General features: G+C 43.0%; 1 protein-coding gene across 1 annotated transcript in view; it reads left to right on the top strand.

Annotated features, from left to right (window-relative positions):
- RIPK4 (receptor interacting serine/threonine kinase 4) overlaps positions 1–13181 on the top strand; it is a 35429-nt gene extending 22248 nt beyond the window's left edge. Inside the window, exons 3-8 of the mRNA XM_065423263.1 lie at positions 2318–2466; positions 6414–6463; positions 8708–8866; positions 10036–10142; positions 10977–11235; positions 12004–13181. Coding sequence (XP_065279335.1) covers positions 2318–2466; positions 6414–6463; positions 8708–8866; positions 10036–10142; positions 10977–11235; positions 12004–13181 — 1902 coding nt within the window. The remainder of the gene's footprint in view (positions 1–2317; positions 2467–6413; positions 6464–8707; positions 8867–10035; positions 10143–10976; positions 11236–12003) is intronic.
- The last annotated feature ends 12212 nt before the right edge of the window (positions 13182–25393 follow it).

The raw sequence follows: 25393 nt of genomic DNA, 5'->3' as shown, positions 1-25393 counted from the left end.
CTGTAAATCTCATGGGAAGTGCACAATCCACTACCTTGCACTGTTAGTCATATAATACAGGTACCAGGACTCTTCCAAGTTGGATCTGTTCAGACTTGCATAGTCAGATCGCTGATTAAACAGACATTTTAGGGCTGTATTTTTCAGAAGCACTGAGCACCCAGAACTCCTGTTGCAGTTAATAGGAGCTGCAGGTTCTCAGCCCCTCTGAAACTCAACATGATTTTGAGCATTCGCCTAGGATTACCATACGTCTGGTTTTTCCCGGACATGTCCGGCTTTTCGGCAATCAAACCCCCGTCCGGGGGGAATTGCCAAAAAGCCGCACATGTCCGGGGGAAAATGCCGGCTGGGCACTTCCCCTCCCGAGGCTGCTCAGCTCCTCCCCTGACTCTTCGGCTCTGTTTAAGAGCTGAGCACTATGGGCTTTGGGCAGCCCCCATGCCTCCGGAGCCCGGGAGGGGAAGTACCCGGCCAGGGGCGCAGAGTCCGGAGGCATGGGGGCTGCCCGAGGCCCGAGCGCTACCGGCTTCACGGTTTGCCGGGCAACCTCCAGACCCTGCGCCCCCGGCTGGGCGCTTCCCCTCCCGGGCTCCGCTGCGCTGGGGAAGCGCCGGCCGGGGGCGCGGGGTCTGGGGGCTGCCCGGCAAACCGTGAAGCTGGTAGCGCTCGGCCAGCCCTTTTCGCGTGGCTGGGAGTGGGAGGGAGGAGGGGGCGGAGTTGGGGCGGGGCTGGGGCGGGGCTGGGGGTGGGAAATGGGCGGGGCCAGGGCCCCGTGGAGGGTCCTCTTTTTTTTGTTAGATATGGTACCCCCAGACAGGCAAATGTAGGGTTATCTCTTCCCTATTCCTCCTGCTCTGCATCTTCGTAGGTGCCGATCTCGATTCCACTGTTGTATTGGCTCTCTAAGTGGGTTAGGATCATACTTGTCCATTACTACACCATTATAAATATTGGAAATTACCCTTCCAGACAGTTCTGGAGTAAGAATGTCTGTCTGATTCCTTGCTCGCAGAGGGGAATTTTTCTTAACCCTTATGGTAGGGGAATATTTTGAAATTTGTTGAAAATTAACAGGGAGATCAAATGTTCTTTGAGACTGAAGTCTCTGAGTTCTAACACCATAAAACTGGTTATAATGTGTATGGGATGGGGGATGGAGTCCCCAAAGTGTAAGTCAGAATCTCCCACAAACTTCTTATTTTAATAATTTTTAACGTTGCCTTGAATCAATAGGTGATACAAACATATAGAATTTTCTCAAGGGAGATGCTATAAAGAACAAAAATGTTACGTGAATGAGTTACTGGAAGATCTGTGCGTTGTTACACAAAAGAGGACATTTGAACCCTCTTATATACAGTAGTGAGTTTTATGCTTTGAAGAAGGAGGGGGGGAGAGTTACTTAGGAGCCCAAGTTCCATTGAAAATCAATGGGATTTGTGCTCATAAATCACTTAATCTCCTTTGAAATTCTCACCTATATTCTAGAATCTTCCCTAAAATAGCTGGGAAAATATCAAGTAGCAACACACTAGAAAATTCTTTATCTAGTTGTGTTTGATTTATGACTGAGATGTACCTTGGAGGACAAATTAATGCATATTTGTTTGATCCTTCAGATTACATTGGAGGTGTTTCCTTTTAAAAATAACTTGCTGTCACTTGTTCTTTTCTCTTCAGCTGGCTCCACTGCTTCACTCCAACTTGCTATATGTGTTGCTTGCCAGAAAAATCCCTACTTCTTTTTTTACATTGTCTTCCTCTGAGCATGTTACTTGTTAGTCTACGTAGACATAATCACTATACATAGATGATCCTGATAACTATTCTCTAAATAGCTTTTGTGATTTTTCTGGGCTTTGAGCAAGCTATAAAGTTTCTCTGAAACATACATGATCAGAACTCTTTCTAGCTTGATGTTGCTTGGAAGGGAAAAAGTGATGGTTGTATTAATTTGTGGACTACATTAGCCAAACTTTCACAGTCTGAATCATGTGAAGTTGCCCTACTGAGGTAATATAAGTGCAAACGTTTGTAATGGGCTAACTGGAAAAAGAAAAGTATCTCTTTTTAGTTTATGGGCTAATCTTTTATTCTTCATAGAAAAACTTTTTTTTTAAATTATTTCTTGTTAAGCCAATAAAAAAGCAAGCCTACCATATCTTAGTATTTTCAAAATTTATTAGCTTGATATTTCCACATGACAATTCACTGTAATGTAGGACTATAACTCGTTCAAGAAAAGTTTAGGTGAAATAATCTGAAGTTTAATTGTTTTATGGGTTTTTTTTTTTGTTCTTTCCTACTTTTGCAGATTTCTGATTTTGGATTAGCAAAGTGCAATGGACTTTCACATTCCCATGATCTCAGCATAGATGGTCTGTGTGGTACTATTGCATATCTGCCTCCAGAACGTATAAAAGAGAAGAACAGATACTTTGACACTAAACATGATGTGTACAGGTCAGTGCATACGTCTCAGTAGGTATCAGTAGAGCTATCAAAAACCCTTGGTTAAATGATACAACATTGTAATTGTAATAATGAGCCTTGTTTCTCTCAAGTTCTGGAAGTCTCTCTCTAAAATCAAAGCACAATTTAAAAAATAAATAAAAATCCCAGATTAGGCCCTGATCCTGCAAAGACTTATATGCTTCACTTAAAGAGGAAGAGTAGACCCACTGAAGTCTTTGCAGGATTGAGGCCTTGGTGACTAATTGCTTGTTTTGGTCTTATTTTGTTTTAATCCTTTCTCAAGTGAAGCATTGTTAAATTGTACAGTGCGATATTAAACACACTGATAAGCTATATTTACCCTAAAGCTTATAATATCATAAACGGACGGGTTGATTCTATGACTTCAGTATTGTGGAAACTAATTTTAGAACTCTAACTGTAAACCTTATGCTGATTTGTTAGTGACACATCACTGGGTTTTAGAGCCCAAACTTCAGTTTGAGCAGTAATGTCCCCATTGCTATTTTTAGCGCTGAGGCTTGAGCTCCAGTCTGTATGAGACACACTGTGGCAGTGTGTCTTATCGGTGTAGATGTACCCTTCGATTCCTGACCCTATTGAGTGAGAGTTTCACCACTGACTTCAGTGGGGACAGAGTACACAAGGGGTGAAATCATCTTCAGTTTACTATGAGTGTGTTTATTCATAGATTCTAGGACTGGAAGGGACCTCGAGAGGTCATAGAGTCCAGTCCCCTGCCCTCATGGCAGGACCAAATACTGTCTAGACCATCCCTGATAGACATTTATCTAACCTACTCTTAAATATCTCCAGAGATGGAGATTCCACAACCTCCCTAGGCAATTTATTCCAGTGTTTAACCACCCTGACAGTTAGGAACTTTTTCCTAATGTCCAACCTAAACCTCCCTTGCTGCAGTTTAAGCCCATTGCTTCTTACTCTATCCTTAGAGGCTAAGGTGAACAAGTTTTCTCCCTCCTCCTTATGACACCCTTTTAGATAGCAGTTTTCAGGTATCATGTCCCCTCTGTCTTCTTTTTTTCCAAACTAAACAAACCCAATTCTTTCAGCCTTCCTTCATAGGTCATGTTCTCAAGACCTTTAATCATTCTTGTTGCTCTTCTCTGGACCCTCTCCAATTTCTCCACATCTTTCTTGAAATGCGGTGCCCAGAGCTGGACACAATACTCCAGTTGAGGCCTAACCAGCGCAGAGTAGTGTGGAAGAATGACTTCTCGTGTCTTGCTCACAACACACCTGTTAATGCATCCCAGAATCACGTTTGCTTTTTTTGCAACAGCATCACACTGTTGACTCATATTTAGCTTGTGGTCCACTATAACCCCTAGATCCCTTTCTGCCGTACTCCTTCCTAGACAGTCTCTTCCCATTCTGTATTTGTGAAACTGATTGTTCCTTCCTAAGTGGAGCACTTTGCATTTGTCTTTGTTAAACTTCATCCTGTTTACCTCAGACCATTTCTCCAATTTGTCCAGATTATTTTGAATTATGACCCTGTCCTCCAAAGCAGTTGCAATCCCTCCCAGTTTGGTATCATCTGCAAACTTAATAAGCGTACTTTCTATGCCAATATCTAAGTTGTTAATGAAGATATTGAACAGAGCCGGTCCCAAAACAGACCCCTGCAGGACCCCACTTGTTATGCCTTTCCAGCAGGATTGGGAACCGTTAATAACAACTCTGAGTACGGTTATCCAGCCAGTTATGCACCCACCTTATAGTAGCCCCATCTAAATTGTATTTGCCTAGTTTATCGATAAGAATATCATGCGAGACCGTATCAAATGCCTTACTAAAGTCTAGGTATACCACATCCACAGCTTCTCCCTTATCCACAAGGCTCGTTATCCTATCAAAGAAAGCTATCGGATTGGCTTGACACGATTTGTTCTTTACAAATCCATGCTGGCTATTCCGTATCCCCTTACCACCTTCCAAGTGTTTGCAGATGATTTCCTTGATTACTTGCTCCATTATCTTCCCTGGCACAGAAGTTAAACTAACTGGTCTGTAGTTTCCTGGGTTGTTTTTATTTCCCTTTTTATAGATGGGCACTATATTTTTCCCTTTTCCAGTCTTCTGGAATCTCTCCCGTCTCCCATGATTTTCCAAAGATAATAGCTAGAGGCTCAGATACCTCCTCTATTAGCTCCTTGAGTATTCTAGGATGCATTTCATCAGGCCCTGGTGACTTGCAGGCATTTAACTTTTCAAAGTGATTTTTAACTTGTTCTTTTTTTATTTTATCTGCTAAACCTACCCCCTTTCCATTAGCATTCACTATGTTAGGCATTCCTTCAGACTTCTCGGTGAAAACCGAAACAAAGAGGTCATTAGGCATCGCTGCCATTTCCAAGTTTCCTGTTACTGTTTCTCCCTCTTCACTGAGCAGTGGGCCTACCCTGTCTTTGGTCTTCCTCTTGCTTCTAATGTATTGATAAAAAGTCATCTTGTTTCCCTTTATTCCTGTAGCTAGTTTGAGCTCATTTTTTGCCTTTCTAATCTTGCCCCTGCATTCCTGTGTTGTTTGCCTATATTCATCCTTTGTAATCTGTCCTAGTTTCCATTTTTTATGACTCCTTTTTATTTTTTAGATCATGCAAGATCTCGTGGTTAAGTCAAGGTGGTCTTTTGCCACATTTTCTATCTTTCCTAACCAGCGGAATAGCTTGCTTTTGGGCCCTTAATAGTGTCCCTTTGAAAAACTGCCAATTCTCCTCAGTTGTTTTTCCCCTCAGTCTTGATTCCCCTGGGACTTTACCTATCAGCTCTCTGAGCTTACCAAAATCTGCCTTCCTGAAATCCATTGTCTCTATTTTGCTGTACTCCCTTCTACCCTTCCTTAGAATTTCAAACTCTATGATTTCATGATCGCTTTCACCCAAGCTGCCTTCTACTTTCAAATTCTCAATGAGTTCCTCCCTATTTGTTAAAATCAAGTCTAGAACAGCTTCCCCCCATGTAGCCTTTTCAACCTTCTGAAATAAAAAGTTGTCTGCAATGCAGTCCAAGAATTTGTTATTATTTTCCCAACATATATTTGGATAGTTGAAGTCCCCCATCACTACCAAATCTTGAGTTTTGGATGATTTTGTTAGTTGTTTAAAAAAAGCCTCATCCACCTCTTCCACCTGGTTAGGTGGCCTGTAGTAGACTCCTAGCATGACATCACCCTTTTGTTTTTTTACCCCTTTTAGCCTAACCCAGGACTCTCAACACTTCCGTCTCCTATGTCCATCTCCACCTCAGTCCAAGTGTGTACATTTTTAATATATAAGGCAACACCGCCTCTCTTTTTCTCTTGTCTATCCTTCCTGAGCAAGCTGTATCCATCCACACCAACATTCCAATCATGTGTATTATCCCACCAAGTTTCAGTGATGCCAACAATGTCATAGTTGTATTTATTTATTAGCACTTCCAGTTCTTCCTGCTTATTACCCATACTTTTATTTTGTTTTTCTAATAAAATAATGCATGTTCTAAGCGAATGGAAGACAAACTGTGGGCTTGCTTCAGTTTGAGTCTTTAAGTTTACTTAGCAACTTTCTTAGAAATTCCCGACTTCATTCAGATTTCCTTGGTTTTGGCATATGTGGTGACTTGGTGTAAACTAGTAGCGAATGTAACCATGATTCTGACTCTCTCCGGTCACTCACTAAAGCCTGGACACTGTTAGTTAGTCCTCGCCATAAGATCCATAATTTCATTTTAACTGCCATTCAGGCATGGCTCCTGGCCCAGCCCATAAATACACCTAATCACATGGGGTCATCTATACACTAGCAGCTGAGGCACACCTCAAAGACTCAAAAGCACCCGATTGACACTAATGAAAATAAACTATTTTTATGAGGTGAACTTCTAATTTTTCTTCCCTAGGATTAACAGACATAATATCTATTTTACAGTTTTTCTATAGTCATTTGGGGAGTCCTCACACAGAAAAAGCCATTTGCAGGTAAGCCAATGCTACTTTGTTCATGAGCTTCGTATTTTGGATGTACATAATAGAAACAGGATTCTTTGCTTCCTCTGTGTGCATATCCCAAATTGAGCTGTCTTGTCTGGTGTCTTGACTTACCAACCTCCATTTCTATAGCATATCAATGTGCTGGTCCCTAACTAAGGTTCTGAGCTCACACATTTCAAGTATGATCATATTTAAAAAAAAAAAAGTCCAACTTCCCCTTTGTATTCTGAAAATGTAACCTGTAACACTGCCCTCAGTCTGTGATCCAAAAGGAGTCTGCATACAGTTCTAGAGTAGCATGTGGTCCAGTGAATTCTAAACAGATCCTTGGCTTTGCTATTGGTAGTTCATGGAAGGCAATTGTCAAGAAATCAGGGTGGATTGATTTTAAAATCAGTGATTTAAAAAAAATTAATACTTTTCCATCTGTACTTTAGAAAATAACTGAAAGATGCATTTTCATTGGTTGATATAACCATTAAAACATGTTGATTTACAACTAAATAGAGCCTTTACGCTAGATTTTGTACATCTGTGCTACCCAAGAGGGTACACTATAACGATATATCTTCACGTAAGCAATTATTTAGCCTAATATTTTCCAAGTACGTTAGAAAATGGTGAATGATATATATTGCTTATTTACTAGATAATTAATTTTTTGCTCATGACTTTGTCAAGCTGCATTAGGATGGTAACTGGAAATTACACACACACCAGCATATACAATTTATTTGTATTTAAAACAACCTTAAATGTGTTCTCATCAAAACATATTTCACATTTATAACTATTTGACTAATTAAACAGAGGGATTGACTGTAGTCAATAAATTAAATGGATTATTTCACATCAATCTGGGGAAAATTTTCACATGTGCCTAAGTGAAAATGACTGGCGCACAAATTCCTACTTGCCTAAGTCTCCTGAAAAATGAGACGTCTCCTAAAGTTGTACAGGTTGAGCTGTTATGCCATATTTGTAAAGCTTGATCTCAAAAGTAATGTTTTTCCTCTAATTTTTTCTTTATGTAGGAAAGCAGCCTTTAATTCAGAGTTTTTGACAGAGGCTCATGGATTCAGCTTGCTTTAGGTAGTTAGTTAGGTAGTTAGTTAGGTAGTTAGTTAGGTAGTTAGTTAGGTAGTTAGTTAGGTAGTTAGTTAGGTAGTTAGTAAATAAATAAAATTTAATAAATAAATAAAATTGATATGTATCCATCCTGCAAGAAATGTTGTCTTCAGAGACTAACTATAAACCCGAAGGGCCCCGAGGAAGAGTTTTGTTCAAGTCCTGATGTAGATTAATTTTTCTGTGTGTGTGTGTGTGTTTTTTTTTTTTTTTTTTAAGTATTACCTCCCCATAATGTACTGAAATGCAAACTATGCTATCTTACCCTTTAGTTAGCTTCTCAAATCTATAACAAACTTGTTTGGGCAGGTTACTCTCTCCACTCTACTGTCCATTTTCTGGAGAACAAGATCTTGTTTGTTTCTGCCCCTTCTCTGTCCCTATTTGCTTAACTTTAACATACAGCAGAACCTCAGAGTTACTAGAACTGGAATATTGGGTATCAGGAATCCTGGATTCTATTCCTGGGATCAGCATATGTTAGTGGTTAGAGCATACTTGTGTTGAACGAAACCCCTGTTTGGATCATCTGCAGAGACTCTGCTTTGGATGACTAGATCTAAAAGTGCAAGCTTTCATCACTTGAATTACATGATCAGGCACATTAGCATGGAGACCATGGTAGATTCACCAACTGTTATATACAGTATGTCTGGAGGTTGAATTGCTGTATGGTACTGTTAGCTTATATGAAAAGCTGAGGCACACGAATAAGAGAACAAGTCCCTTCCTCTTTTATTACTGCAGATAGACAAGTGCAAAATACTGTACAGTAACACAGACCAGTATTTCTCTCCAACCTATGGTTTTGTAAAGTGACCTGACATAGGTGATAGAAACATAGCACTGTCATCAGTGACATCAGTATCACCATCTGTTCTGAAAGCAAATATGGTTGGGTATTTCAACTTATTCTCTAGCAATTAGGTTTTAAATTCAAATTTCACTGTTTTTATACCATAATAGAAATATATTCCCAACCCTGGAAAAAATGCAGAGAACCCAAGTTTCAACTGAAGCAATTGAACTTTCATTTAACAGTTCAAGGAAAAGAATCTCATCATTTTGCTAACCTGTTTCTATTTGTGTGCCCTTACTTTGCAGAGGAAAACAACATTTTGCATATTATGGTAAAAGTGGTTAAAGGCCACCGCCCAGAGCTACCTGCCATATCCAAATCCAGACCTCGCTCGTGTAATAACTTGATCAAACTGATGCAAAAGTGCTGGCAAGATGATCCTAGCAAACGGCCAACATTTCAAGGTACCTTTCCTGATAATGCAGCTACCCATCTCTCCTGTGAATCATTTAAGTGTTGAGGACTAAATCCTATATAAACTGATGGTAACACAATGCATTGAGCATATTGTGTAGTGAAGACAAGGCTAGAGGAAGCTTATTCACTTGGGGAAGGGATTATATGAAGACAAGTCTGACCATGAAGAAATGTTGTGTAAACGTCCTAGAAGTAAGACATGTACTGAACTGGGTAATCCCTGTAGCCATTGCCTGGGGAGTGTGTGCGTAGGTTGACTTCCTAAAGCACATATCCTAGCCAAGATTTGAATTTGGTGTGGTGAAGGAGAGCATTGGATGCCCTGGGCCATGATGCCTAACATTATAAACCAATGAATGGGATTGGTCTTTCTACAACTGACACATGTTTCTGGCAGTTTAATTAAAATAAAAAAAAGCCTTCAGCATAACCAAAACCAAACACAAGTGCTCCAACTGTAAACACCTAAGAGAATGCAATAATCCTCTACTGATGTTTTTAATGCTAATTGCTAAAGTGTGAAAAATCCACACCCCCTGAGCAATGTAGTTACACCGACCTAACACCCGGTGTAGACAGAGCTAGGTCGATGGAAGAGTTATTCCGTTGACCTAGCTACCAATCTCATGGAGGTGGATTTACCTATGCTGATGGGATAACACCTCCTGTTGGCATAGGTAGTGTCTATACTGACATGTTGCAGCTTTGCTACTGTAGCATTTCAAATGCAGACAAGCCCTGAGGATGAGGAGACTCATCTCAGTCACATGTCTGAATCTGGACCAGGCGGGTACTGACAGATTTGTTACCATCTCACAGCTGATCATTAGCTTATGTGTAATGAGTTGCTGTTGGGCTCTGTTCAGCTTTTAGTGGCTAGTTGGCCATTGGCATTTCAATAAAGGCATAATTCAGTGTCCAGGAAGACTGAGATACGCGCTCATGTCTAGAGATAAGGTGAAAATAGCACACTGATAGTGGGCAGTGTGGGGGAAAACTTACATTGCTGCCCTCGATGTGTGTGCTGTGGGGTAAAAGGGGGGGGGGGAAGTAAATCTCCAGTACTGTTGACCCAAGCATCTTTCACTAGCATTAAATGCCTCTCAGACAAATAACCGCTGGTTTGGCTATTAAATCTTTCTTACCTCTTTCAAAGAAATCACCTCAGAAACCGAGGACCTCTGTGAAAAACCAGAAGATGAAACAAAGGAAATGATAGCTCAGGACCTGACCACCAAAAGATGTCCGGAACCACATTCAGAGGTAGTTCTTGTTCCCATATTTAATGCAAAGTTAATATGAAATGCACTCTAAACAAATCTTAAATTGTTGCCAGAAGTGAAATGTACAAGAATCAAACACTGCCCTGACCTAAACCCCCTATAGTACCATTGTAATACTCCCAGTATCCCTCCACTAGTGGTTTAGTTGGGCAACTTTGTGTAGGCATTGTGGGATCTCGATGAGGGATTTGAATGCAAACAGGAATAGCAGACTTGCAGATCAGAAAGGACCTTCTAGGCATTGGGGTGGACTTGTAAGGAAGCACAAAAACTGCTGTGGGAGAAAAGGATAAGGAGGTGGGTGAGGTTGGGACCATTAGTGAAACAGTGGGAGTGATGTGATAAGAAACAAGGCGGGTGTGGTTGGGAGGGCAGTATTATGCAGGGCAGTGAAGGCTAAGAATTTTTTTGGGGGGGGGGTGAGGGAGTCAGTGGAAGGGCTTCAAAGGTGGATAACAAGGGCAGATTGGGCAAAAAAAAAAAAAACAGAAAAGACAGTGTGAGGAAAGCCAGAGAGGAGATGAGGGCCTGATAGTTAACACTCTCTCTCAATCTGGATGGGAGAAAGGTTTGATCTTCAAAATGCTGTGGAGGAACAGCTGGATTTGGAGACTCCCTGAAAGTATAATGCTGATAAACCTTGCCATTTTTTCCTAGTACTGAAGTCTTCCAGACACCTTTTCATTTTGTTTGTCTTTAACAGCATTTAAAGATACCTGCAAATGAACACGTTTTGATTTCATGCTGTTAATTTTCCCCACTGCCGAGTGAAATTCAGACACTTTTAAAACATGTGTTTTCCTTTCTTTTGAAGGGAATGCCTGTGTTATCCCAGCCAAAACGTGAGTCCACTCCAGTATCTGCTAAGGATTATAGCCTCTCTGAGTTGTTGTCCCAGCTGGATTCAGGGATCTCGCAGACGATGGAAGGCCCTGAAGAACTCAGTCGTAGCTCTTCTGAGTCCAAACTTGCTTCCAGTGACAAGAGGCTTTCAGGGGTTTCGTCTGTGGATTCAGCCTTTTCCTCTAGAGGTTCCCTGTCACTGTCCTTTGAGAGAGAGAACTCTGGAAGTGGTAAGTGTTGGTGATTTTACTGAAATGAGCCATGGGAGACAAGGTGGGGAGTGAGAGGGGGATTTTATAAACTGTTCCATAAATCAGAGCATTGACCGTTTTGCTCTTAGCACTATTAATTTGTTCACCTAAATGCTGGATAAACCTTCAGCCTGAAATGGGAAAGCATTATGTGATTTGAAACTAGGGCAAAAATTCCCCCCCCCCCCCCCCCCTTCAAAAATGGGTGCCTAAACTTAAGCTCCAGGGTGCCTAAATATGGGCTTAGTGGGAGATGTCTGGTCACTTACTTTTACTATGGAAAATCAAGTAACTTGTTTAGTTGCCTAAATACAGACTTCAGGTGCCTATAATTGGGCTCCTTTTTTGAATATCTGTGCCTAGCGTCACAGAGTTGGTTCAATACAAACATGATGAGAACTATAATAGATTTTTCCACTTCCAAGCTAGTGCTCCTAAAGACCCTATTTTAGTCCTGGATTAAACTGAGATAATTGCAGGGGTGAGGACAGATCACCTGCGGAATGTCTTTCCCACCCCACCATGCTCTCCTGCCTACTTTCATGAGAGAAGACAAGAACAGAGTTAGCACACATTCCAAATCTGATTTTAAAACTGTCCTAACTATACTGCAAGGAGGTGTGGATTAAACTGTAGCTTAATTCCTAGGCAAGGAAAGGTAATGACTTTATTCACTGTTAGCCTATTTCAGTCATGAAAATAAAATTCTTGGTTGTAATAGAATTTTGATGCTCTTTCCCCACCCAGATATTGGCACAACAGATATTCAGAAGAGAAAACTGGCCGAGGCAATTATATCTGGAGACACGAGCAAATTGATGAAGATTCTCCAGCCCCAGGATGTTGATCTTGTCTTAGATGGAAGCTCCAGCCTTTTACACTTGGCTGTTGAAGCAGGTCAAGAAGAATGTGTCAAGTGGCTTCTTCTGTATAATGCCAACCCCAACCTGACCAACAAGAAAGGGTCCACTCCTCTCCATGTGGCCATAGAGAAGAAAATGAAAAGCATTGTGGAGCTTATTCTGGCACGGAAAATCAATGTGAATGCCAAAGACGAGGATCAGTGGACTGCTCTTCATTTTGCTGCACAGAATGGGGATGAGTTCAGTACCCGACTGCTGCTTGATAAAAATGCATCACTGAATGAAGTGGATTTTGAAGGAAGAGCCCCCATACACATAGCCTGCCAGCATGGACAAGAGCACATAGTGCGGATACTGTTGAGAAGAGGTGTCAATGTGGATATCAAAGGCAAGGATGGCTGGGTGCCACTGCACTATGCTGCCTGGCAAGGTCATCTCTCCATTGTAAAGCTTCTGGCAAAACAGCCAGGTGTGAATGTGAATGCACAGATAGTGGATGGAAGGACCCCATTGCACCTGGCAGCACAAAGAGGGCATTACAGAGTTGCCCGCATTCTTATAGAACTACAGTCCGATGTCAACGTACGGAACGTGCTTCTGCAAACGGCTCTCCACATAGCTGCTGAAACTGGCCATACCAGCACTTCGAGGCTGCTTCTCAATCGTGGAGCAGAAATAGAGGTAGCAACAGCGGAGGGATGCACCGCACTTCATTTAGCCTCTCGCAATGGACATCTAGCAACTACCAAACTGTTGCTAGATGAAATGGCTAATGCTTTGGCTAGAGGCCCTTTGAACAGGACAGCGCTCCACCTTGCTGCTGAGAATGGACATGCCGAAGTAGTCGAGCAACTCGTCAATTCGGAAAATGTGAATGATTCTGATGAGGAAGGGCTGACAGCTCTTCATCTGGCAGCAAGAGGCGGGCATGCAAAAACAGTTGAGATTCTATTAAAACATGGGGCCCTGGATGACTTGCAAAGCCTCAAGTTTCAGACTCCACTGCAGCTGGCTAAGCAAAGTGGGAATAGCTCTGTTGTCATGCTGCTAAGTGAGACTTAGATGTACAAATTCTGAACCTTGAGATCGTTACTGGAGCTTGACTCTCTTTGGGAGTTCTCCTGGAATTGCACAGTGACCTGCTTTTCTATTAAGTCTGCAGATAAGTCTGAATTCTAGCCAATCAGAAGCTGCATTTTAGAGAGGTAGCATGGCCTAATGAACTGAGTGTAGGACCAAGAGCCAGGAACTTCTGAGTACTGATTCTAGGTCTGTCATTTGTGTGGTCCTGGGCAAGGCATTTTGTTTCCTTCCCAACCTGTATAGTGGAGATGAAAGTACTTATATAACTAACCTCACAGGGATGTTGTGAGGGTTAATTAGATGGGGTTTAAATAGTGCCTTAATTTTTCAATGTGCCATACCCGCATTTAAGTATTTATCATCCTGCCTTCTGATTTCTTCAGACACATGGTGGGACAAGCATATTATTTCAGATGACTGGATTATTACATAATCCATCCTTTGTGTGTGTTTTTAATATAACTTGTTACCATGGAGGCATTGACAGTACACAAATCAATTTGAAATGAGCATTGTTGGAAAGACGCAAGCTATTTTCATTTAAAATGTGTTTTAGGATAGACCTGTTTCAACCTGGACCATGTGGCTAAGTGTCATTTCATTTTCAGAAGGTACAAAATGGAATATATGAAAATGATCCACTTCTTTCATTGTAATATAGAGGAGTTGATTATAAAGCCACACATTTCTGTTTACTCAGAATGGTCAAGAGACTATCTTCAGTCAATGCATATGGTAGAAGAATTCTCAGACTGGCTGGTGGAGTGAAGCACAGAAGTTCACTTTTGATATACAATAGTAACTTGTATATAGTGTAAGATCAGTAAAATATAAAATTATATTTTGTTACTAGTCAGTTGTGAAATAAGGATCTGTTAGTGTGTTTAATGTGAAACTAGAAGCAACTAAGGTTTTAGGGTTTTTTGGCTGAAATTAATTCATGATAAACTGTAGTTAAATGTTATATTCTAATAACATTATAGAACTCTTCACAAGCAGTTTGTTTGGATTAGGTATATAATAGAACCACATGTACAGTGGCACGCTATGTGTCCTAAATGAATGAACTGTGTGTGGTGAATTGTCTAATATAAATATACTGTGTATAGAGTATTTCTACCAGTTGTATACATTTTCTACAGCAGAAAATATTGAGACTGTTTAGGCCTGGGTATATTTTAATACGCCTCTTAATGTTCATGCTTTTCAAAGTTAAAATGTGATCTGTTTATCAATAAATAATTGTTTTATATCTATTGTATGTAAATTCTTCTTAGGCAAAGTTTCCTGTAATTAGTAGGGGAAAAAAAGGAAGAGTACATCATGTAGTTAAACAAACTGAATTACTAAACCTTACGGGTGGGGGGGATGTGTGTGTGTGTGGGGGGGGAATATACAAATTTCCATTATTAAAGGAGAAGGGCTTTGTTCTGTTTTGGGGCAATAAACCAAATTGATCAACAGGGACAGGTTAAGTAGCTGACTGAGGAGGAAAATAGCAGTTTATTATGCTATTATATACATGATTTAATGCTGACTGTCTTCAGTTTAAAAGCTTGAGGCATTAATTAAAACAAATCAAAGGCTAGACCATCATATCAGCTTTCTTCACTTCCATTTTTAGATTGAATTTGTTGCTCATAAAAAGGTGCTGTATGACAGTACTGGAGAATGACTTTCTGTATGAATGTGCATGTATTAGTGCTGTACAGCAAATCACTTCACAGAGTAATCAGATGAAAAAATCTAAACCATTCCAAATACGTATTCAACTGTTTCAAACTGTTAGCTACTCTATGGAATGTACCAGTGTGAAGAATTCTGTTAAAGAGAAACTAACACCAAGATTAAAAAAAACCAAAAACAAAACAAAACCCCAGGAGTCTGAAGTTAGGCTCTAAAATCCATACATAGCACTTGCATTTGGAACTGCAGGCTGCTTAGCACTTTTGAAAATCACCTGCTTGGATGGGATACTTCACTGACTGCCCATGCTGGTTATATTAGAGCATAGCTATTTACTCCATGCCAATGGATAGTATTTATTAGCCAGTACACTGGGTTACATACACAATGCAGCCTTTAAATCTCTGCCACATTTAAGAGCATGGAGTCCTCAGAATGCACTTTCTAAAGCAGAGGCCAGAAAGAAACGGACTTTAAAATTAACCTAGTTCTAACTTTGTTCTGTTCTTCTTAATCTCTCCTGAGACAGACGCACCTATCAATATCTTCATTATTCTGAATCCCTTCAATGTGTTCCCTGTAAAATATATATCCTTGTGGGAAATGAAAAAGCATGAAAAAAATTTTCATCAGAAAAGTTTCTGGGTACATTGTAATTTGCCTCAATCCTAATCACCAATGCCCTACTCAAATTGTAAACCTTTTGAACAGTGTTGATGGTGATCATCCTACATTTTGTGATTGGTAATAGTTGCTAATGTCCACTAGAAATGGGGGTGATCTCAAACTTGCTTTTACCTGAAATCTGAACTAGATTTCAAGTTAGACTTGAAAAGCTTGGTATAATCTACTCAGCAATCTAGTTCCCATTAGCAGTGATCCTGAGGGTTGATGTTACCTAATCTGTCTTTTGGGAATAGTTTTCCTGACTGACTGGACAACATCCTGTATTTTGCAATATGTCCCCGAACTATTTATTTATTCTTTTTTACTACACAGAAAAAGAATTCTGTAACCTACTGCATCTGAACCACTTAGCGCAGAGCGTGGAAGGTGCCTAGAAGGCTGCTATCCACAAACACCAGAAGTTGCAGCAGAGGGAAAGGCTCACTCTTGTAACTCCTTATAACAAATTGTCAGCCACCACCTTGCCAGTACATTCCTTCCAAACAGATTAATAATCATGCATCAGCTTCTAATTGAACACAAGGCCACATACTCACGAACATTTTCCATGAGCCTTTCGCAATAAGAGGCATCGGCTACACCTTGCAAAAGAGTAGGTGAGGCTGGCACTGAAGCCATTCCTGAGGGACAAAATTAACACTTCAGCAAAGGCTTAAAAATTATGGGGGAAAAAATTAAGGGTGACGTACTGTCACACAGACATGCTGCTCCATGTCCACTAATACGAGAGAGAAGTTGAGCTCAAATGAGTGGGAACTTCTTTGATCTTTCAGCTAGTACAATGTGCATATCCAAAACTCTTGAGCATGCTTGCACTATTGTTTTTGGATACCAAACATGATCCCTTGAGGGGACCTGATTTTCAGAAATTGCCAACTACCTGTCCTCTGAAAATCAGGCCCTTAAAAGGTGTCAAGTTGGGCACCTACACAGTGCACAAAATCACTAGGGGCTCTTTAAAATCATTGTCTCTTTAAAGATTGGGACCAACAATCCAGATAGCATGATATTGGACAATGTCTACACAAGAAAGTTGTACTGGTTTAATACACCAGTGCTAAAGGTTGTGTGAACACTCTCATCTTGGTTTAATTAAGAAGGGCGTATTTTGGTTTAGTTTAAATGAATTCCTAATCAAGTCAAAATAAAAATTAAAAAAAAATGTAAGTACAGTATCCACACAGTGTTTTGCACCGCTTTAAATGACCTCTGTTTAAAATCAGACCAGAAGTTAAACAAGTGCAACTTCAACACACACAGTCTTTCAAAGTGGAGGCTCTGCCCACTCAACCCTCTGGCTCCCCAAAAACCTGAGAAAATAGATAGGTAGTTTGAAAGTCAATAAAGTTGGACTCTGTAGAATCAAACGTTGCTTGAGGGCCTCTGCTGAGAACCTCTATCCTCCTCCAACTAAATAATCTCTGGAGGATCGCAGATCTGTCAAAAGAGTTCAGGCTTTTGACTCTTGAAACACCGTGTTATCTGCATGCAACTCCACCTCATGCTATGGTTCTAATGGCAAAGGTGATCCTTAGAGTTTCAATGCATGGTCATCTGGTTCTGTGTATCCTCAGGCCACAATGCTACCGAAGCTTCATTTCCAAGAGGTAGCAAGGAGGGGAAAAAAGGCTCACCCAGTTACTGACTGAAATCTTGCTAATGTTGAAATATGTTCTGGCTAGAGAATACTAGCCTCAGTTTTCTTTCACAGGCAGTGCACCTGACTTTTAAGAGAGTCTCCCAATGTACATGTGCAACTTTTCATGAATGTTTTGTAAATGAATGCATTTTGCACAAGGAATGCCATCTCCTGTGCATGCATGTGATATATTATCAACTGCTCATGCATATGTTAGTGCACAGAAGTACATATTCAGGGCTATGCATGTGTATGAAGCTGCACATACACAACAGGCTGGGTAGAAGTTGCACTGAAAATTGGGCACTATGTAGGTAGACTCAGTGTTTCCTTTTGTTGGCATTGGTGCAAACTTGTGAATGATGAAAATTATTTGTATTTAGGAGTGGGCTGTCTGGGATTTTATGCAGAGGTGGGGAGAATCGTACAAGGCACATTTCTCTACTCTTGCACCCCATGCCAGGACCTGGCACGAGAGCATTCCCTGTAGGCTGTGAAGCACAGAGCTGCTTTCTCCCACCGCTCCAAAGGGGGTGGGAAGGAGGTTAAGGCTAGATGAAGTCTGTTGCACTTTCCTAAGAAATGATGCAGTGTGTGCACTCTTCTGTGTAGGGAGGAATTGCAGCTGGGATGGTGCCTAAGAAGTCTTCTGGCCTCTGCACCATCCACAGTCTAGGCCTGTTCAGTTTGTTCTCGGTCACTGATAGTTTTGTTTTAGCTTCTGCATAAAGCAAAAAGCTGTTGAACGTTGTTTCTACAGGCCTCAGAAGGAAGCATCAGGCTTGCAGTTCAAACATGCTTTGGTTCCTCTGTGGTAACAGAAAAGAATGTGAATTTATTGCTAACATCCCCACAGGCAAATCTAAACCCTTCCATTCATTTCCCTTCTGTTGCATCATCTTGATTTTGCACGGCAGGTTACAAGAAAAACAAGACACACCTGAGGTGACTTGTACCACAGGGCTGTGCTGTAGAAGAGATTGTGGGGAGGTTGCAGGTCAATTCTCCTCACCCATCCAGAGACAGTACGGTGGCTGATGAGAGGCAAAGGAGCAGCTTTCTTAGGGACATGGCAGATTTTCCATCACAGGAAGGTTTTATATCCAGACTGGATGTCTTTCAAAAAGACTTAGTCTAGCTCAGCCAGATGTCCTGGGCTTGATGAAGGAATCACTGGTGAAGTTCTCTGGCTTGTGTTATGGAAAAGGTCAAACTAGATCTTAATGATCCCTTAAAATCTAAGACTATGAAAGGCTGCTGGAGAGCCGCCTTCCCCTCAGAGTATATTTTCCAAATTTAAGAGAGGGAGGCCTTTCCTCAAGGACCAGCAAGATATACGCCCCCTATTTAAGACATCAGGGTCCTCCCACAGAGAGATGCTCTTCCTCATTCTATGGTACTTTGGTCCCTGTGAAGATGGTTTCTCCAATTTAGCACCTTTTCCTGACCGAAGCTCTTCTGCTCCCTCCCATTCTCTTGACACTACAGTCCCCTCCAGGGTCATGCCCTCTTTGACACAGCCTGGTGCCTCTCTCTCCCTGTGCTCTGGCTCACCTGCTAAAGAACCCAAGAGCTCTTGTCCATTACCTCCAATGGGAGGCCGAACCTCCTGTTATATGGAAATAACATCACATTTTTTTAAGCACTCCATTGTTGTCTTTGGCCTGGTCTACACTATGAGTTTAGGTCGAATTTAGCAGCATTAAATCAAATTAACCCTGCACCCCGTCCACACAATGAAGCCATTTACTTTGATATAAAGGGCTCTTAAAATCGATTTCTGAACTCCTCTCCGATGAGGGGAGTAGCACTGAAATCGACATTGCTGGTTCGAATTAGGGTTAGGGTGGACAAAATTCGACGGTATTGGCCTCCGGGAGCTATCCCACAGTGCACCATTGTGACCGCTCTGGACAGCAGTCTGAACTCTGATGCACTGGCCAGGTAGACAGGAAAAGCCCAGTGAACTTTTGAATTTCATTTCCTGTTTGCCAAGCGTGGAGAGCACAGGTGACCACTCGGAGCTCATAAGCACAGGTAACCATGCAGTTCGAGAATCAAAAAAGAGCACCAGCATGTACCGTACGGGAGGTATTGGAGCTGATTGCTATAAGGGGAGAGGATTCCGTGCTAGCAGAACTATGTTCCAAAAGACGAAATGCCAAAACATTTGAAAAAATCTCCAAGGGCATGATGGAGAGAGGCCACAATAGGGACTCACTACAGTGCCACGTGAAAGTTAAGGAGCTCAGACAAGCCTATCAGAAAACCAAAGACGCAAACGGAAGGTCTGGTGCAGAGCTGCAGACATGCCGCTTCTACGCTGAGCTGCATGCAATTCTAGGGGGGGCTGCCACCACTACCCCACCCCTGACCTGGATTCTGAGGAGGGGGTACTCTCAGCCAGGCCTGAGGATTCTGCGGATGGGGAAGATGAGGAGGAGGAGGAGGAGGACAAGCGTACAGAGAGCGCACAGTACTCCGTTCTCCCCAACAGCCAGGATCTTTTTCTCCGCCTGACTGAAGTACCCTCCCAAGGCGGTATCCCAGACCATGAAGCCATGGAAGGGACCTCTGGTGAGTGTACCTTTTGTAAATATAAAACATGGTTTAAAAGCAAGCGTTTTTTAATGATTAATTTGCCCTGAGGACTTGGGATGCATTCGTGGCCAGTACAGCTACTGGAAAAGTCTGTTAACGTGTCTGGGGATGGAGCAGAAATCCTCCAGGGACATCTCCATGAAGCTCTCCTGGAGGTACTCCAAAAGCCTTTGCAGAAGGTTTCTGGGCAGTGCAGCCTTATTCCGTCCTCCACGGTAGGACACTTGACCACGCCATGCTAGTAGCAAGTAATCTGGTATCATTGCATGACAAAGCCTGGCAGCGTATGGTCCCGGTGTTTGCTGGCATTTAAGCAACATCCGTTCTTTATCTCGCTGTGTTATCCTCAGAAGAGTGATATCGTTCATGGTCACCTGGTTGAAATACAGGAATTTAATTAAGGGGACAGAGGGGGCCGTTCCTACTGGGTTGTTTGCCTGTGGCTGAAAAGAAATCCTTCCCTGCAGTTAGCCAAGCGGTGTGGGGGACGGGTGGGCATTGGCGCTGAGCTTTTCGCTTTTGGCTAGCAGGGATCTTCCCTGATACCAGCCACGCGGTGGGGGGAGGGATAAAGCGATCATCCCAGAGAATTGGATGGCGGGGGGGTTAGTTTGGTTTCTGCTGCTGCACGTTAACAGGAAAACCGCAGCACTCAACGGGCTTTGCTTGGTATGTGATCTCTAACCAAAGCCGCAGGCACTCAATATAAGATGCAAAATGCGACCTTGTACCGAAATCACATGTTCTATGTAATGTGAATAGTGTTGTTCGCCATGAAAGAGTATAAGCATTGTTCTGTAAAATGTATCTTTTTAAATACTTCTCTCCCTTTTTTCCCTCCCTTCCGCAGCTGCAAATTTTTCAAGCCTCCCTCCTCTGTCCCGAAGGCTATCACAGATAAGGCGGCGAAAAAAACGCACACGAGACAAAATGTTCTTGGAAATCATGCAGTCGACCTGCGATGAAAGAGCTCATCTGAATGAGTGGAAGGACACGGTATCACAGTACAGGAAAGATGCCAGTGAACGTGAGGACAGGAGGGACCAACATGAGGAGAGGAGAGAGGCTCGAGATGAGAGGTGGCGGCAGGAAGATCAGAGGAGGCAGGATGCAACGCTGGGGCTGCTGCGTGAGCAAACGGACATTCTCCGGCGTCTGGTGGAGCTTCAGGAACGGCAGCAGGATCACCGACTGCTGCTGCAGCCCCTGTATAACCACCCTCCCCCCTCACCATGTTCCATAGCCTCCTCACCCAGACACCCAAGAACGCGGGGGGAAGGCTCCGTGCACCCTCCCACTCCACCCCAGTGGACAGCCCAAGCAAAAGGCTGTCATTATTTTGAACTTTTGAAGTGGCCTTTTCCTTCCCTTCTATCCTCCCCCCAAACCCCACCCGGGCTACCTTGTCAGTTCTCTTCCTATGTTTATAATCAATTTAATAAAGAATACATGATTTTTAAATGATAGTGACTTTATTTCCTTTGAAAGCAAGCTGTGATCAAAGGGGGGGAGGGGTTGCTTACAGGGAACGAGTCAATCAAGGGGGCGGGTTTTCACCAAGGAGAAACAAACAGAACTTTCACACCATAGCCTGGCCAGTCATGAAACTGGTTTTCAAAGCTTCTCTGATGCGCAGCGCTTCCTGGTGTGCTCTTCTAATTGCCCTGGTGTCTGGCTCCGCGTAATCAGCGGCGAGGCGATTTGCCTCAACCTCCCACCCCACCATAAATGCCTCCCCCTTACTCTCACAGAGATTGTGAAGCACACAGCAAGCAGCAATAACAATGGGAATATTGGTTTGGCTGAGGTGTGAGCGAGTCAGTAAAGTGCACCAGAGACCCTTTAAACGTCCAAAGGCACATTCTACCACCATTCTGCACTTGCTCAGCCTGTAGTTGAACAGCTCCTGACTACTGTCCAGGCTGCCTGTGTATGGCTTCATGAGCCATGGCATTAAGGGGTAGGCTGGGTCCCCAAGGATAACGATAGGCATCTCAACATCCCCAACGGTTATTTTCTGGTCTGGGAAGTAAATCCCTTGCTGCAGCCGTTTAAACAGAGTAGTGTTCCTGAAGACGCGAGCGTCATGAACCCTTCCCGGCCAGCCCACATTGATGTTGGTGAAACGTCCCCTGTGATCCACCAGTGCTTGCAGCACCATTGAAAAGTAACCCTTGCTGTTTATGTACTGGGTACCCTGGTGCTCCGGTGCCAAGATAGGGATATGGGTTCCATCTATCGCCCCACCACAGTTAGGGAATTCCATTGCAGCAAAGCCATCCACTATGATCTGCACATTTCCCAGTGTCACTACCTTTGGTAGCAGCAGCTCAGCGATTGCTTTGGCTACTTGCATCACAGCAGCCCCCACAATAGATTTGCCCACTCCAAATTGATTCCCGACTGACCGGTAACTGTCTGGCGTTGCAAGCTTTCACAGGGCTATCGCCACTCGCTTCTCAACTGTGAGGGCTGCTCTCATCTTGGTATTCTGGCGCTTCAGGGCAGGGGAAAGCAAGTCACAAAGTTCCATGAAAGTGCCCTTACGCATGCGAAAGTTTCGCAGCCACTGGGAATCATCCCACACCTGCAACACTATGCGGTCCCACCAGTCTGTGCTTGTTTCCCGGGCCCAGAATCGGCATTCTACAGCTAGAACCTGCCCCATTAACAACATGATCTCCAAAGCGCCGGGGCCCGCGGTTTGAGAGAATTCTGTGTCCATGTCCTCATCACTCTCGTCGCCGCCGTCTCCTCGCCTGGTTTTGCAGGTTCTGGTTCAGCATAAACTGCACGATAATGTGCAAGGTGTTTACACTGTTCATGACTGCTGTCTTGAGCTGAGCAGGCTCCATGCTTGCCATGGTATGGCGTCTGCACAGTTCATCTAGGAAAAAAGGCGCGAAATGGTTGTCTGCCGTTGTTTTCCAGGAGGGAGAGGGAGGATGTACCCAGAACCACCCGTGACAATGTTTTTGGCCCCATCAGGCATTGGGATCTCAACCCAGAATTCCAATGGGCGGGGGAGACTGCGGGAACTATGGGATAGCTATGGGATAGCTACCCACAGTGCAACGCTCCGGAAGTCGACGCTAGCCGCGGTACATGGACGCACACCGCCGAATTAATGTGCTTAGTGTGGCCGCATGCATTCAACTTTATACAATCAGTTGCCAAAAATCGAATTCTGTAAATTCGGAGTAATCCCATAGTGTAGACATACCCTTTGACTAAGAACAGTATTTTGAGTTTTTTTCCTTGTTAACAACACTGAGTGTCTGCGATAAGAAAATAATCCCAGTTTCTATTTTACTTTTGAGTGGTTGGTTTGGCTGCAGGCGGGCTGTGCCCCAAGAAGAAAAGGGGTGTGCAGTGTCCCCATATGTAAATAGCTGTGGCCAGTGTTCAAGGGAGGATAGCGCTCTGCCGTGTCTCCTCCCATATGAGTGTAAATCGTACTCCATCTCCCTTAAGCTCAGCTGCTGGAGCATTTGCACGTGCATTAGCCCTTGCAATGTGCCTCCAAGTGCCTTTGCAATAGAGATGCAATGTCACATTTCCGACGTTACCGTGCTGTGACATTCCAGTTCCATGTGATCCATCTCCTTTCGGGACACGCTTTAACCTCAGGCGGTGGCATGGCATGGAATAATAGCTCTGCCGCTCCTACTGCTGAACTAAGCCAGAAAAAGAACCACAGCCCAAAGCTCCCACTGATTAAATAGACTATAATAACACAGGAAGTTGTTTCAACAGATAATGGAGTGCACGGCAGATCCTAACTTGTTGTGCGCTGATAATAATTCAACAGTTCAGCATCACTGGCTGCCTCCAATCAAGTGAGGCTTGGGCCTGAATTAGCAGCCGTGTTGCAGGGCAGGAGTGGAAGAGCTGAGTAGGGAAACTGGTACTACTCAGCCCTGCAAAGTTCAGCCCTGAGGTATTTGTGCAGCAGCTGCCAGCAGTAAACGTGGCACTGGCATCAGGTAGGGCTAGTTACTCCTCAGGACCAGGGGAGCACCAAATTCATATGCAGGCTGTAAAATCCTCCATTGAGCTTTGTAGGGAACAGTGCCACAATCCCCAAGCTCTTAACAAGGAGGTGATTTTACAAGTACTACAGCTTAGGTTCCTTTTAGATGCTTTCTGGTTTTTGAACTTTAGGGGTCATGTTTTCAAGCTTTTTTTTTTTTTTTAATGCAACTGAGGGCTACAGCCTTTTTTTTTTTTTTTTTTTTTTTTTTTTTTTTTTTTTTTAAATCAAGCTGGGATCTCCATGTAATCACCGGACTCCATGCGCTGATGCTTTAAGAAAAACACCAAATATCACAAGACTTGTGTTAAAATTGTGAGCATTGGCAACACTGAAATTTCTCCGCACTCTTTTCGAGTCAGGTTTCATTAGTTCCCTGCTTCCCTCTACTGAACCAGAGCCCAAATCTGAGCAGTGTTATTTCCTTGGGAAAGAACTAGCGAGAGTCTTGAACCAACCCTCCAGATCCTTCCCTGGGAGGTTCCCTCTGTAGCTCCAAACTGAAACTGAAATTTGGGTTTCACTTTGTTAATGGCCCGAACCAGGAACCCGAACCCAAACACCTCTCAACTTTGAGAAATTCCAAGTTCGATCCAATGTCACGACTCAGGACTCCCATTGCTAGGGAAAACAAACGTTTCAAGTGTGAAGGTCTTTCTTCTCCCAAGGGCAGACTGTGCAAGATTGTCCCTGGCCATTGCAGAGGTACAAGGGGAGGGAAGGATACCAGGAGCGCAGCAGGACAGGGGCATTAGCAGGCAAAGGCTGCACTAATTCTGTAGGACACTCACTAGGTTGCTCAGGGACAGATTTTGCTTTCCTGAGGCACGCTCCCTGCCCAAGTGCTCCCTGGGTCAGCCTGCCTCCTACCTCAATGCAGGCCAGTCCCTTAAAGGCACAATTTGGCTGTGTGTGTAAAATTTTTTTTTTTTTTTTTTTTTTTTTTAACAGGAAGCCTGATTTGGGTAACCCTCACCTTATTCAAGTGCGTTCAATGAGATTATCCATGTGACTAAGTGCTGCTTGGGGTGGATAAGGGCTGCAGAATCAGACCTAGAACAAAAGAGGAGGAACTTATCCAACCAGCAAATTACTCCTATTCCTACATGGTCCGTTTATGCCTCAGAAATAGTCTGTGGAAATGAATCCTGACCCCATGAACTTTGATTTGAGACTCAGCCCTGGGGCTGCCTTCCTTCACTTATTTGAAAGGCCAAGGCTGGTCCATTAAACATTTTGGATATGATTTTTTAATATAGCTGCTCCACAAGTGGATAGACAGATGACATTTAAGCGTTTGTCATGTAACACAGTGACCGTATCTTCTGACCCTTAGTGGTGAAATTCATGCTTTAGTTTCCCATTATTTTGTGTTTGCCAAAGGCACCCAGCCAAGAAAAATGTTTAGTCCAAGTGTAATCCGTGATAGTCACATATGGAGCAATTCTACTAAACGTTTGGCACAAATGTTTGTCACAGAAACCGTTCCCAAATGTACAAGATGTAGCAAGCCTCAGATATTTACAGTATGATCATTTAGATTTA

The sequence above is a fragment of the Emys orbicularis genome, chromosome 1 (genome assembly GCF_028017835.1).
Source record: "Emys orbicularis isolate rEmyOrb1 chromosome 1, rEmyOrb1.hap1, whole genome shotgun sequence".
Lineage (NCBI taxonomy): Eukaryota > Metazoa > Chordata > Testudines > Emydidae > Emys > Emys orbicularis.
The sequence above is the reverse complement of the archived record's forward strand: the minus strand, read 5'-3'. Positions and strand labels throughout refer to the sequence as shown.